The sequence below is a fragment of the Coffea eugenioides genome, chromosome 7 (genome assembly GCF_003713205.1).
Source record: "Coffea eugenioides isolate CCC68of chromosome 7, Ceug_1.0, whole genome shotgun sequence".
NCBI classification, from domain to species: domain Eukaryota; kingdom Viridiplantae; phylum Streptophyta; class Magnoliopsida; order Gentianales; family Rubiaceae; genus Coffea; species Coffea eugenioides.
This window is the reverse complement of record NC_040041.1, coordinates 5,954,535-5,968,355: the sequence shown is the minus strand read 5'-3', so window position 1 is coordinate 5,968,355 and position 13,821 is coordinate 5,954,535. Positions and strand designations below refer to the sequence as shown.

General features: G+C 36.4%; 2 protein-coding genes across 2 annotated transcripts; one reads left to right on the top strand and one right to left on the bottom strand.

Moving 5' to 3' along the window:
• The first annotated feature begins 426 nt into the window (after positions 1 to 426).
• Positions 427 to 6,624, top strand: LOC113778070 (regulation of nuclear pre-mRNA domain-containing protein 1B). The gene is made up of 8 exons (XM_027323330.1): positions 427 to 837; positions 943 to 1,054; positions 2,599 to 2,846; positions 3,247 to 3,402; positions 3,522 to 3,678; positions 3,781 to 3,923; positions 4,025 to 4,060; positions 5,444 to 6,624. The coding sequence occupies exons 2-8, from the start codon at positions 979 to 981 to the stop codon at positions 6,242 to 6,244; spliced, it is 1,617 nt and encodes a 538-aa protein (XP_027179131.1). The 5' UTR covers positions 427 to 837; positions 943 to 978; the 3' UTR covers positions 6,245 to 6,624.
• Positions 6,625 to 8,365: 1,741 nt separating this feature from the next.
• On the bottom strand, positions 8,366 to 13,173 carry LOC113778512 (short-chain dehydrogenase cctT). The gene is made up of 3 exons (XM_027323950.1): positions 12,637 to 13,173; positions 11,178 to 11,337; positions 8,366 to 8,959 (listed from the first exon to the last, which is right to left on the bottom strand). Exons 1-3 carry the CDS (start codon positions 12,974 to 12,976, stop codon positions 8,623 to 8,625), a joined length of 837 nt encoding a protein of 278 aa, XP_027179751.1. The 5' UTR covers positions 12,977 to 13,173; the 3' UTR covers positions 8,366 to 8,622.
• Positions 13,174 to 13,821: the final 648 nt, after the last annotated feature.

Genomic DNA, 13,821 nt, shown 5'->3' with positions numbered 1-13,821 from the left:
ATCTAGTGGCCGAGACTCTTTAAGATAAGAAGAAATTAAATGATTCATCCCAGTATTGATTATAGTCATCACTATACTTCCTTAAATTCCCATTTCCAAAATCACAAATATTTACTTACCATAAAGATGTATATTACAATTAAACATACAAAAGTAATGATAAAAAATTAAATTTGGTTACCATGTTATCATATGAACATACACAATTAAATCAATTGCAGCTTCATATTTAAACACTTTTTTTCAAATTAACTGTACTCTCTTTTTTTTTTTTTTTTTGTAGGAAATTAACTGTACTCTTAAAGGTGTCATAGTGACATGCAACTACGGTAACTGTAATTAAAACCGGAAAACAGTAAATAATAATAATAATCCGTTTCTGTCCCAGAAAAGAGAGGGAGAGGAGAAAAATGAAAAAAACGAAAGAAAGAAAAAAAGCCCATTTACCTCAAGAACTTCAAACTCTGGAGCAATCTGCAGCAAGCTCCCTCTCTTTCGTTTTTTTGCTGTTCAATGCGTCTCTCTTGTTTTACTTCCCTGCAAAACTCCAAAAGAGAGCGTTACAACCATTTCTTGGATTCTTTGAATTCGTATCTCATATCCCAGCTTTAATTAAGCTCTCTTGTTGAAGTTTTTGATTTTCTTTTTTCTTGAAGGGCTGTAGTGTGAACACAAATCAGCAAAATTTGCCACTTGGGATTTGGATTCTGTGAATTCTTCCCCCTCAACTACTTTCCTTCTTTGCTAGGGTAGTATATAAAAGCCCTTCTGTATAGCTAATTCTTTGCTGGCCAATGCAATTTCTCATCAGTCCCTTCTCAGCTTTTGCTCAATTAGGTAGTTTCCCAGAAACCATTTTAGTTTTCTTGCTTAAAGATGAGAAATTTATTCTTTTTTCAGCCCCAAATTCAACTGATTTTGTGGGTTTTACTTTTTCAACAGGTTGGCGGTGCAGGTGGGCTGTTTTTGGCAGTTGGGATGAATAGTGTTTTCACTGAAGAGATACTTGCCGAGAAGCTTTCAAAGCTCAACAGCTCTCAGCAATGTATCGAAAGTATCCTACATTTTTTTTTGCATGATTTTTTTCTTGGGTTCAGAATTTAATTTTCTAGGCCTTTTTTTTTTATGCTTCTGAAATTTGTTGTGGTGGTATACATGCAGTTGGTTTTCTTGGGAGATTTCCCCAGCAGTTATTTGTCTTGTGGACTGATTAATTTGAATTTCAACTTGAATATGTGTTTGTGATGATTTATTTTTATGTCTCTTTCTGGGAAATTTGGTGTGTCTATATGTTTTTAGGAGGTTTATCATTTCTAGTTACTGTTGGTTCTAGGGTTTTGTTCTGATTAAGTCCTGTCCATCAAGAAAACCATGAAGCTGAGATTTCGATTCAAGAGGCAATTATGCGTATATTTAAGTTCACGTTTTTGGTACTTTCATGATGATCTGACATGTCTTTCTGGAAATTCTTAATCTTTTTATAAATTTTTGGATGTTGCTTCATGTTTGCCAAGTTTGCTGTTCTTGGGTTTTGGTTATAGTTAGCAACATACAATGTTAGAAATGATAACTTTTGGATTTTGGTCTTCAGTTGGGCAATTATCATAGGATAATTACCTGTATCATTAATAAGTTGACTTCTGTGCCTGTTCTTTCATTAATCTTATGACCACCGATGTTTGATGTGGTGGTCTTTTTGTCGGTCACCATTCTGCTAGTGCAGAAAAATTCTGGGATACTGTTGGAAGAAATTGTTTTCTGTGATGTTTCCATCTTAATTGGATTTTAGAGGCCACAATTTGTTGACAAGTGAGCTAGAAACAATGTGGTGCTAAGCTTTTGATGTAGCATCTATGGATAATTGACTCTTCTTAATTGTTTCTTTTTATGGTTTAAAATATTAATTGGTTTTCATTTTCCTTTTCCCAGATGTATTTCAGCCATTACCCAATTCTAGGATTCGAAATCTTTTAGATTTCTTATTAGCTACTATCGTAATTGATGGGAATATCTAGTCAATGGGAAAAACAAAGATGCTTAAGTTACTTTTGAAATAAGACTATGAAAGTGCATGCAAGCACATTGCTTGGAAAATAGAATCACAATAAGGTTTGAGTAGTTTACATGCAAAATACAGACTAGGGTTCAGTGAATGTAAAATTCAACAACTGCCTTATGGAAATTTGATTACATTTTGATAACATATTTTTCCTCTTAAAACCTAACTTCCAAGAGCCTGTAGTCACAACTTATTTTTATGTGCTTCTGTCCACACGTGTTTAAAGTTTCTATCTTGGAACAATAGTTATCTTTGGGAAATTATTTTTTGGTCACCAGTTGTCAAGAACCTGAGTTGGGAGGATATATAGTTCTAAATTCTACCTTCCCTGGTTACAAAATGTGTTGGTTGTATATTTGATGTTGATCTTTTTCTTTTCTGGTGAGAGACATGTTCATGAAGCATGTTATGCAGTTAATCTCTAATCTACTCTAAGCTGTCCATTTTTATCTGGCCATTAATGTTTTTGCGTCTTTATTGAGTTAGTTTATTTGGCTATATTTCATGTTAGCCTTGTTTATCTTGACCTCTTCGAAAAGCGTTGTCACATTGGTGCATTTTCCACCGCACTAAAGCAGAGCAGGTTGTTTCGACATGGGATAAACAATTTCATAGTTCAGACATGACTCACAAAGTTCCTCTTCTGTATCTTGCAAATGATATCCTACAGAATAGCAAGCGCAATGGAAATGAATTTGTTACTGGATTTTGGAATGTTCTCCCTTCGGCACTCAAAGACATTTTTGAGAAAGGTGATGATCATGGGAAAAGTGTTGTCTCCCGATTGGTACGTCTTTTGTCTCTTTGTTTCTTCTGCAAGATCAGTCCCCTTAATTCCTAATCCATACCTTATATTGTTGCAAACTCAAAAGTGACAAACTGGAGAAAAGCTAAAAGCATGCAAAACATTAGAACCCCAGATATTTGTAACAAATGCTTACTATTTGAATTGTCAAATAAATGATTGCATGCCTGCTCATGCAAAAGGGTACATGAAAAAAGAAGCAATTTGTGTGTGCTACAAGAGATATAATAGATGTATTTAGTAAGTATAATATCACCTGTCAGCTAACACTGGTATCCATTTATCATGCTGATCACCAAATTTCGAATTTAGTGATACAAGGTTGTTGGTTTTGCAGCTTTAAGTGAAATTTTATGGATTAATATGATGTAATATTATTTAGGTTAATATATGGGAAGAAAGGAGAGTTTTTGGCTCTCATGCAAAAAGCCTGAAAGATGTAATGCTTGGAGAAGAGTCACCACTACCCTTGGAGTTTGGGAGGAAACGTTCTCGTTCTGTCAGAATAGTTAAGAGGGATTCACGAACTGTAAAAACGGTGAGGATGATGGTTTTTTATCCTTCATTTGAAGCCTTGCATTGATTCCTGTAGCTTGTATTGCATTTTTATTTTCTTGCTTTACATATTTTCAACATTAATGTATCTCTTGAAAGCAGAAATTGACTGTCGGAGGCACAGCAGAAAAGATCGTCACAGCAATTCACTTGGTGCTCAGTGAACAAAGCAGTGAAAGTGAAGAGATGAACAGATGTATGTCTGTGGTCCATCGTGTGAGCAAAATGGAAAGGGATATCGATGTGGCCCTTTCAAACGGTATGTAGAATTAACCTCCGTGTTTTATGAATTCTAAATAGATACATATCAGGGAGAGAAGGAGACTTGTTTGACATTAACAATTTATGTGTTCTGATGCAGCACAAGATCCAAAGCGCAAAACTTTGGCCAAAGAACTGGAAGAAGAAGAAAAATTATTAAAACAGTCTATTGATAAACTTAAAGTTGTTGAAGCAAATAGAATGGCTCTTGTATCTCAGTTACGAGAAGCACTACATGAACAGGTATTATATGGTCTTGCTGTGACATGTTTAAGTTTTGTATCAAAGCAGTTATGAATATTTGAGTAATGGTGCAATTTGTTTTTTGTTTCTTGATTTCTCAGGAATCTGAGCTAGAGAATGTTCGTACTCAGATACAGGTTAAATTCTGCAACCTTTTTACCAATATTGTTTTTTCCCTTCAGAAGTTCACTGTTATGTGAATTGGTAAAATGAATGCATGACTTGGTGATTTGTCCAGCTATCTTCTTAATATGTTGTTTATTGCACTCTCAAGTATAAACACCTTCATCTTTTAACCTATCAAGTGTAGTTAAAATCTACCTTTTTTGAGTGTAATGAAGGTTGAGTATCGTTACGGGTATAAAACTGTTCAGTTATGGGAAGTAGAAATCACCTTTAGAACATATTTGTCAAAACATGCATTTAGACAAAGATGCCCAGTTATAAGTGTGAACATGCATGAATATTCTGGTTTTTAGATGGCAAACAGTCTTGCTCATTATTTCTAAGAGGTTGTGTCCCGCCTTCTCAAAGTTCAAACTTCTCCTAGATCAAGCTTAAGCCCAACTTGAGAAGGTTTTGTGAACCAGCCCATGTTCCATTCTCCCTCATCCCAGGAATAAGGAAGTGGAGCAAAACTATGTAAAAATGGAGATTTAAAAGTTAAGTGAATTTAAAAAATTAGGAAGACATTTTTAAAAGGCCTGTTGCTTTGCAGGTTGAGCTAGGATTGCTACAAGTTTCAGTTCATCTGTTAGCTATCATTAAATTTGAGCACACTTAGCTTCTAGAACAAAACAGAATAAACAGGGATGAAATCAAAGTATGACTAAATCCAGTTAAATATGGATGAGCTTCCAGTCCAAACATGAATGAGCTCAGGATCAGCATTTCTTCCTGTTGGCTCAAGTATAGCATCCTTTGACTCCTAGTTGGGATTTTTTTCCCATTCAGATGGTAGTCAGTGGTAATTATGTTGGCAAATACCGGCTGTTTTTGTTTTATTATTTTTTTCTTCTGTAATTGGCAGTCAGTAAACAATACTTGATAAATAGGGTTGGTATTAATTAGTTAATAATCTTATGGTTACAAATCACAGACATCAGAAGTTTCAAATTATGTGTTTCTCTTGGGAGGAACTTATTTTTTATAGATTTTTTCTTACTACATTAACATCTCTTTATTGTATTCCTTTTTAAAGAGAATTTTCTCTTTGTTATGCTTGAAATGATATTGCTTCTGAAGCATACCTGGCCTGACATTGAATCATACCTCAGAGCCATTGTTTTCATTCTCGATAAGAAACTTTCACTGTCTAACAAAGAATACTTCATTTAGCGATGAGCAATTTGTGCACCTGGCAAAACTCCGTGGATTTGTTCAACTCTGTTATTTTTCTTTTCTCTTTTCTATTGACCTTCACTTTTGTATTTGATGTGGGGGCTTTGCTGGACATTACAACTATTTCAAAAAAATCAGGTTCTATATGATGCTAATGTGTCAATTAAAGTGGTTTTCAGGTCGCTCAAGCACAGCAAGAGTTGGCCAGCAACAGGAGGAAGCATTTAGAAGATGAAACCTATGTAGTAGATTCAAGATCTTCTGTTACTTCTGCATCATCAATTGATGTAACTGCACAAACTGGGCAAACAACCAAGAAAACGACTGCAGCAATTGCTGCTGAGGTTGCGGACATGCTTGCAGCTTCAAGCTCCTCACAATATATTATGAGTTCTGTTCTTTCTACATTTGCAGCTGAGCAGGAGAAGAATGCTGGTTTGACAAAGTCATCAACTGCATCCACTCCTTACCCTGCACTGCCGAATAATGCAACCAAAAATTCAGAGATAAAAGCAGAGGGAACGATGCTAGATCCAATTGTTTTCCTGCCAGGAAAGCAACTCAATCCTTCACAAAATAACCTTTATAAGATACCACCAGCAACCATACAGGCTCAGATCACCAACTCTCAGGCTCAATACCATTTACTTTCTACTCCACCTTCACAGCAATATATACAACCGTCAGGTGGAACTTTGAGTTCATACGCCTATGGTAGCTTTCCACCTTTGCCTCCTGGTCCACCCCCACCACCACCACCCCCGGCATACATGATGAGCCCGATGACCCCCTTGACTCAGCAGCAATTACAAGTAAATCAGCAACAACCTCTGACAATGAGCCACCAGCCATCACCATTAAATCAGCAGCACACCGTTCCATTACCCCCTCCACCACCAGGCCCTAGTTTCCGACCAGTAGCTCCTATGCAGCAGCCTACTGGGATGGTATATTATGCTCATCCGCATCACACACAGTGAAATATGTTCATTTGCAGTGGCAGGAAAGTAGCATCTTGAGGTGGATAGATTGTAAGCGGACCAATGAAGTTTTGCGAATTTAATTGGTTTTGTTGTGCTGATACATAGATAGGACTAAAGGATAAATATGCAGGTAGATCGACAGAAGAGCAACTGGTAGTGCAGGCCTTAAATAGCTGTTTCTTTTCTCATCTTGAAACCTAGTTCCAAACTAGAACCATAGGGAGATTGCACCGGCTCCATCAGCTGTTGTTTGTCATTAGTGTTTGTCTTGTTGCCCCAACTCCTACCTTTGTTTTCAAATTTATAATACCTTGTAAAATTATGTCTGAAGGGGTACATTTTTGCATTTGTAATTCAAATCTCGGACGTTTTAGCTCTTTTCTTCCTTTCTTTCTTTCTTTCTTTCTTTTTGTTAATTTGTTGTAAATTCGTTTTAGCTTTCTTGTATGTTGCTTTTTAAAATTTCATTGTGAAGCTGTTGTTCAGTCAGAACATTTGGCCTTGGGTGCTTTTGCCAGTACTTCTGAACCTTGAGGAAGTATCTAGCAGCACTCAAACTTGGAAATGGAGGAGAAATGTGATTTTTCCTTGTTTAACAGGGCAAATTAATTTTTGCGCTAGTGATGACTTGATATCTATGGTTAAAGAGCTGGGCAGGTATTCTGATAAAAGGTAAAAAAAAAAAAAAGTGGCAGGAAGGCACTCCCTTCGATTATGCAAACTTTCATCTGTTTCACTTTCTTCTTTCTGCTACTGTAGTAAACTGAACCATGTTTTTCGGTTGTGCAGTAATTCTGATTTCCTTTCTGCTTCTACATTAACATCAACATTCATCTATTTCATTGCTTCTTTCTGCTTCTATGGTAAGAATGAACCATTTTATTCGCTGAGAAAGCGAGGTGTACTTAACAAAGCAAAGATGTGATAATAAACTTAACAAAGTTCAACAGAAACATGTAAGAAGCTACAAAAAACAAATAGGCAAACTTGCATAACAAGAGAAGGGTTGAGTATTCTTCCTAGATGTAACAGGGAACATTAATAAGAGGAGGAGTTTACTTTTAGTAAGAACAATTTCTTCCCTAATGTAATGAAGAATTATTAATTGTTGCAAAAATGGTATCATTTCTACTTACAAATGGAGTTTTAAACGTTGGATAATTATTTAAAAGATATATGATTATCTAAAAGCTTTCAAGGATTTTGACATTTTTTTTGTCCAAATTCTTAAATTGTGTATGTTTTAAGCTCATGGGCATAATACGTATATCCAAAAGGGCAAAAAAAAAAAAAAATACATTTTAGCGTAAATCATTTATCAATAATCATTTTAACACAAATCATTTAGCAGACTTTTATTTGTAATATGTAGCAAACTTGCAGACTTTTGATGAGGAAAGGGAGTTAATAGCAAAAGCTGAGCACATTCTTTTGATTACAGCAGCTTAGTAGCAAGACATAGGGTGACGGAAAATATTTCTTTGACATCAGTGGGAGTTAAAAACCAGGCTGAATGTCCATGCGAATGGTGTTAAGCTGCTTGTGTACCTAAAATCTGGACATGATGATATAGAGCAATGCAGGGAATTTGTTCCTTAATGAGCTTTGGAAGAACTTGAGGTGGTAGTATGTACTGTGATGACTGATCATATTTCACTGAGCAGGCAAACTGTCAGCTTGGACATACTGCAGGATTAGTTTACTTTCAGTACAATGAGACTAGCAGAATCAAGACATTTGCCTCTAAGAACTGATTCTCAGGAACTTTTCAAACATTATAGAGAGAAAAACGACAGCTTCCTGAGTTCTAGATAGAGTTCATAGCTTTACAATAGGAAATTACAGCAAAAGATGATCACTTGGTAAGGAACCAGAACAGGGTTTGTGATTTTCCATCTCTTAAGAAACTCAAATGGTTGTCCTGCAAATCTGCTTAAAGCGCACTATGCTCCTCTTCCAGATATGAAAGTTCTCAGGGGAGCTGTTGAACGATGGGAGCTGGTTAGATGAGCAGGAAAGAGGGCTCACAGAATATGTGCAATGTGTGCTATCTCCAACTTGTAGCCAAATTAAGAAGTATGGCCCTGTTCTTCCTCAGTCATTAATAACAAGGACAAAAGAAACAAAAGGAATTCCAATAACCAACAACGTTTTATGTTTACTTTTACTAAAGGATATACATTAGGTTATACATACATAGCATGATAATTTGCATTGACATGCCTGCACTGTCTTTAAGCATGCCATATGGAGAGGAAATCAATTACCTAATCTTTTCTGCATCAAACAAGACAAATGGGTGGCAAAGAGTAGAGAAAAGTGCAATATGGTAAAAGGATAACGGAAAGAAAATGGTCTCTCTCAATTTACGCTATTTAACACTTCATAGCCTTTCGGAGAATGTAATCTTTAATAGAGAGTGGCAGGTGATACATGATCGCCATTATAGTAGAGTACTGCCCTGCAGAAAACCAAGCAGGTGGATTCTTCTTTAGAACTTCATTGACTGTCTTCTTTGCAAACTCTTCTGCTGGGGTTGCTTTCTGGCCTTGTGAGAAATATGCTCTGGCTTTGATTGATTCTTCAAATTGCTTGTATAACTTCCACTCTGGCATTTTGATGTAAGTCGCGATAGCTGAATTTCCTATATTGGACTTCACAGCCCCAGGGACAACATTTATTACATCAATTCCAAATGGTCGAAGTTCCAATCTGCATAAAACATTACAGAAAGTTGAATTGAGAGAACTTCAACGCACTCAAAAGTAATATGCATATGCAATCATGTTGCTGTATACATATTCGTATTTTATTCAGAAAACATGCATGAAGACTTCCAGATGAGGATAAGAACATGCTCTGAGATTCTGTATGTCGAGAATGGGTACATATTAAGTAAGAGTCTGCCAGAACATGAAAAACATGTATTAAAGTACACAAGCCAGATACAAGCACAAATTTCTTAAAGTTCCAGATCCAAGCACGAACAGAAGATCAGTCAAAGAAATGGAGATGGCAGAGGGATGGATTTATTGGTAAGCAGGAGAAAGTTGATCTTTTCTCCATACTATAGCTTTAGCAAAAGCCAGTGGGGCTGTAAAGAAGTATAGTGGAGAAAAGTAAAAGGAGAAAACTCTGACAAATCGACCCAAAGTACTTAATTCCAATACGAGTGTATGCAAAGGCTACATTGAACGATTTTCAGTCCAGAACTAAAAAGATCAATGATTCCTCACCCTCCGGGCTGTCCACATAAGTCACAAGAGGAACCATCCTTAGTTCTATTCCCAGCTTTACTTTGCTAACCCTTCTAATGCCATTCCTAATGCTTTTTTCCCAACCCAGGTAAAGTTTTAACTCTTCAGTAAATTTCCAGTGTAGCTATAAGAGACTAGCAGTTTCTTCAGATTTCTTTCACAAAAAGCATCAGCTAACATGAACCACCTGTTGGGCAGATCATTTCACCAGTTAGAATGGCATCCTGAGTGACCTTACACAGAAAAAGAAATGTTAGTTTTCTTTGGGTATCGCTTTCCAGATGGTCTCTCTCCTACTCCCTTAGTGCCATAGCCTCAACAAAGGGGTCATTTACTTAATTTTACCTTATTATATTGGAATTAAGAAAAAGGGAAAAAGAGAAAAGAAAGCTGTTGGTTTAAATAGTTGTTCAAAAGTATGGAAGTCAAATTCAGTTAATGTATGCTTCCTCTCCGCTTCACAAAACTATTCTAACTCTCAGTCTGCTCTCTCAACCTTCAGATGATGCTCCTGACAGTCAGAACATTAGCAGAGTCTAGTTTGTAAACTTCCCCAAGGAAAATCATGTCCTTTTGCAGATCTACTATAACTGAGTCCAGTTTTTTCCTCAAAACAGAGAACCTCCGACTTTGACATTGCTGCAGCATCCACAAACTTCAGCAGCCTTGTTTTTTAACCAAATGCTTGCCATAGAATTTGAAAAAATATATATATATATATATATTTGCTAGTGCTGCTTTTGCAGACTTAGCACCATGACTTCTGCTATTAAATTTTGCAACTCTAGTCACCTTCTTTGTTCTCTTAGTCATGTTGAAGAGCCATGAAAATCCACCACAGGGTTGAGCGAATTGAAGGATGGGACCACAAAAAACCCCAGAGTTCCTTTGCAGTCATAGGGGAATTGTTCTTCATAGAAAAAGCCAAACACGGAGTATACTTTGTTTTTGGGAAGGGAAGATGAAGTAAAGGAAATGAGAAAATCTTCTGGACAATTGAAGGTGACTTCTGTATTCTTGGTTGTCCATAAAAAATAACAATATTTATTTAATTTCAAATAAAAGGCAATATTTGAGTAAATAACCCCTCAACATAATGTAGAAGAACTTCACTGAGAATGTGCAATCTGCCTAGCCAGTCAGAGCATTTTATTCTCCCCGTTACCTTGTGCAGGTTCCAATCTGAAAATCAGGTTTAGCCTACTGGTAAAGGGTCCTGATTCCAGCTCTTACAATGATTTTCTGAACCTCATAATCTTATTCCTCTCCCAATTGCATTATGAAAAATAAGAAAACAAGTGCCCCAAATCCAATCCTGGATATTTCCCCTGAATTTTACACTTCATTTTCTCTTCCCAAAAGTTCAACCATGATTCTGCTAGCAAAAATGTGTTTTTCATCAGACTAACACATATTTACTGATAGCCAGCAATAGGGCTGATATGACACATTATACTCCATTGTGGCATTTCTTTCACATCCCCATTATGCTCTCTTGTACCCCAAATGTGTGCTCTGTTGTGCCCCATTTCTTTCACATCCCCATTATGCTCTCTTATGCCCCATTTCTTTTCTATTTCTCATTTGGGCTGGGTGCAAGGGAAATTTAATGCTTTTGTGATGAAAAAAAAAAGATGGAAGAACTTATCTTAAAACAGCAAATTTTCGCAAACCTCAAAGTGTCGGTTAAAGAATGTAGAGCAGCTTTGGATGCAGTATAAACACCCGCCCAGGGTCCAGGGCCAAGGACAGTAACACTTCCAACATTTACAATCTTTCCCTTCTTCCTAGATTCCATATGAGGAATTACAGCTTGAATCAACCTCATGGTACCTATTCATAGATAAGTAGACCATAATAAACACAGGAAGCTAAGACAGCTTCAGTCAATGAGGTATATAGGTACACTGCATAATCTTCCCCAATGAAATTTAACATAGAAATACAAGCTATGCAAGTGATGGAAAACAGCACAAACAATCCAGCAAAGCATGTGAAAGGAGGACTCATAAAAGGCAAAAGAAAAATTCTTGGTTTTATGAATTAAAAAAGGCCAATTGCCATTTGAGGATCAGAACAAGAACATACAGTTTTTCTGCTGGTTGAAAATGTTCAGAAATGTGAAATAGTTAGTATGCGATTGGCCACTTGAATAAGTTTATATCAACTAACAAATGTAAATATTGATGTGCAGTTATTGTGTGGGAAACTTGATGACCAATGCTTGGACTATTTGCTTTGCATCAGATCAGAAGAGAGGATAGGGAGTGGTATGACAGGCTCTTAGAAAATCATGACATTCTTTAAGCGACAAAGCGAATGGATGTAACAAGGTTCGTGGTGGATTTACTGTGCCATGATCCAACATTGTGGAGCATCTTCAAAGACAATTTTCAGGCCATGGAGCAAAATCATTCTTTCAAAACACTGATAGAAATGAAAGACAGATATAGTTGTTTTTCATTTGGATCAAAAGTCCTGATATAGTCACACGCGAAGCTTCTGAAAATCTTAGTGTAAACGTAATTGCCAGTTCCATATAGAATTTCCCCAGCATTCATATTGATGCATTCAAATTATTCTCAACAATGTAAAAACTCAACCACTAAGATGACAACATTGACCAAAACACAATAAGTCAAATCATTCTTAAACCATAGATTCTGAAGATCTTTTTCATTTAGCCTTCCAATTAAAAGCAGAATTTTGGTACAGGTATTAAGGTTGATACTAATTATAGCAACATGACACTTCAAGTATATGCATCACCTTATTGACGGAAATAATGGTGTCTCCAGTCGCTAGATTCACATTGTACTAACATAATACTATTTCTTATCTAGATATGTTCTTACATTGACTGAAAAACCAATGTCCCTCCATGAACAACTACACCAATTTAGTCCATTAGTACACCAATTTAGTCAGGACAAATAGCTTGAACTACCTGACAACAAATAGTAAAACAACCCAACCACCATATTTAAAGTTCAAAGCAGTACAAAATTGGGCAAAAATCTAAGAAAAACAGATTCAGGCCACCCACATAAATTAAACAAAAACCGTATACACGCAAGGAAAAATTGAAATTGAAAAAAAAAAAAACAATTTAAACAATGATCAAACTCTAACCAAATACATTAGTATCGAAGGTTTGTTGAGCATTAGACAAAGGGACCTCAGCAAGAGGGCCAATGCACTGAACACCAGCGTTGTTAACAACAACATCAATCCGTCCAAACTTCTCAATAACACTGGAAACCACACGATGCACGCTTTGATCAGACAAAATATCAAGTTCTTGAAGAAAGAAACGAGGGTCATTTGACAAATCAGCCATGGAGGACAACGATCGAGCTGTGGCCACAACTAGGCAATTCTTGGCTGCAAAAGCTCGAGCTAGAGCGTGGCCTATTCCCCCTCCTGAACACCCTGTTAGTAGCACCACCTGCTTGCCCTGGTGATCTTCCATTTTGGGCTTGTTCTTGAGTATGACTGAGGGAGAAAATGAGAAGCGAATCGGTGGAATTCTGAGGTGAAGAGGTGGAGCCGACAGGAGTTTCCGCGCAAGCAACTTTGTAGTTGACGTGGAGGTTGTTTGCAGTTGAAGATCGGCCAGACAGCAAGTTGGATGGATTTACGCATTATGGATAGACAATAACAGCGTTCCCCTCGGACCCTCAATAGAACACCTCTGTAGGCCGGGACGTGTGCGGAGTGGCTTCCCCTCGTTTAATCACATGTAATGAGCCATTGGCTCTCCTTAGCACCAAAAAAAAAAAAATAGAACACTTCAGTAGGTAGTCATTCACCCACCCCATTGGCTTGTGCTCTAAATCTTTCTTTCTTTCTTTCTTTTTTAATTTTACAAACACATTTACCAAGAGTAAAATTCTGTAGGAGCATTTCCAGAACACAATAATGATTTAAATTGAAATTGCATATTCTCCCATCCCAATTTGATAGTCTTAATTTTGTTTTCTTTTTCACACAATTTAAGAAAAATTAGTCAGCTTTGTTAGAAGAATAAATCTAATTTAGTGTTTTTGTAAAATACCCTTATATTGACTGCTCATCCTACATTTACATCAATTACAAGAATAATGTTTGTGAAAAGTTGCACTATAGCCAAAGTAATTATTGATGGAAAGTTGAATTACGTTTTGGAAAAGTTAACTATATCAAATTAGGTAGTTCATACTCATAAAGTACATTAAATAAAGATATTTTAGAGAAATTAAAAAACTAACTATATTCTTTAATTAGAAAGTGAACCATTATTCCGGATGGATAAAAAAAAATAAGACTGTCAAAGTG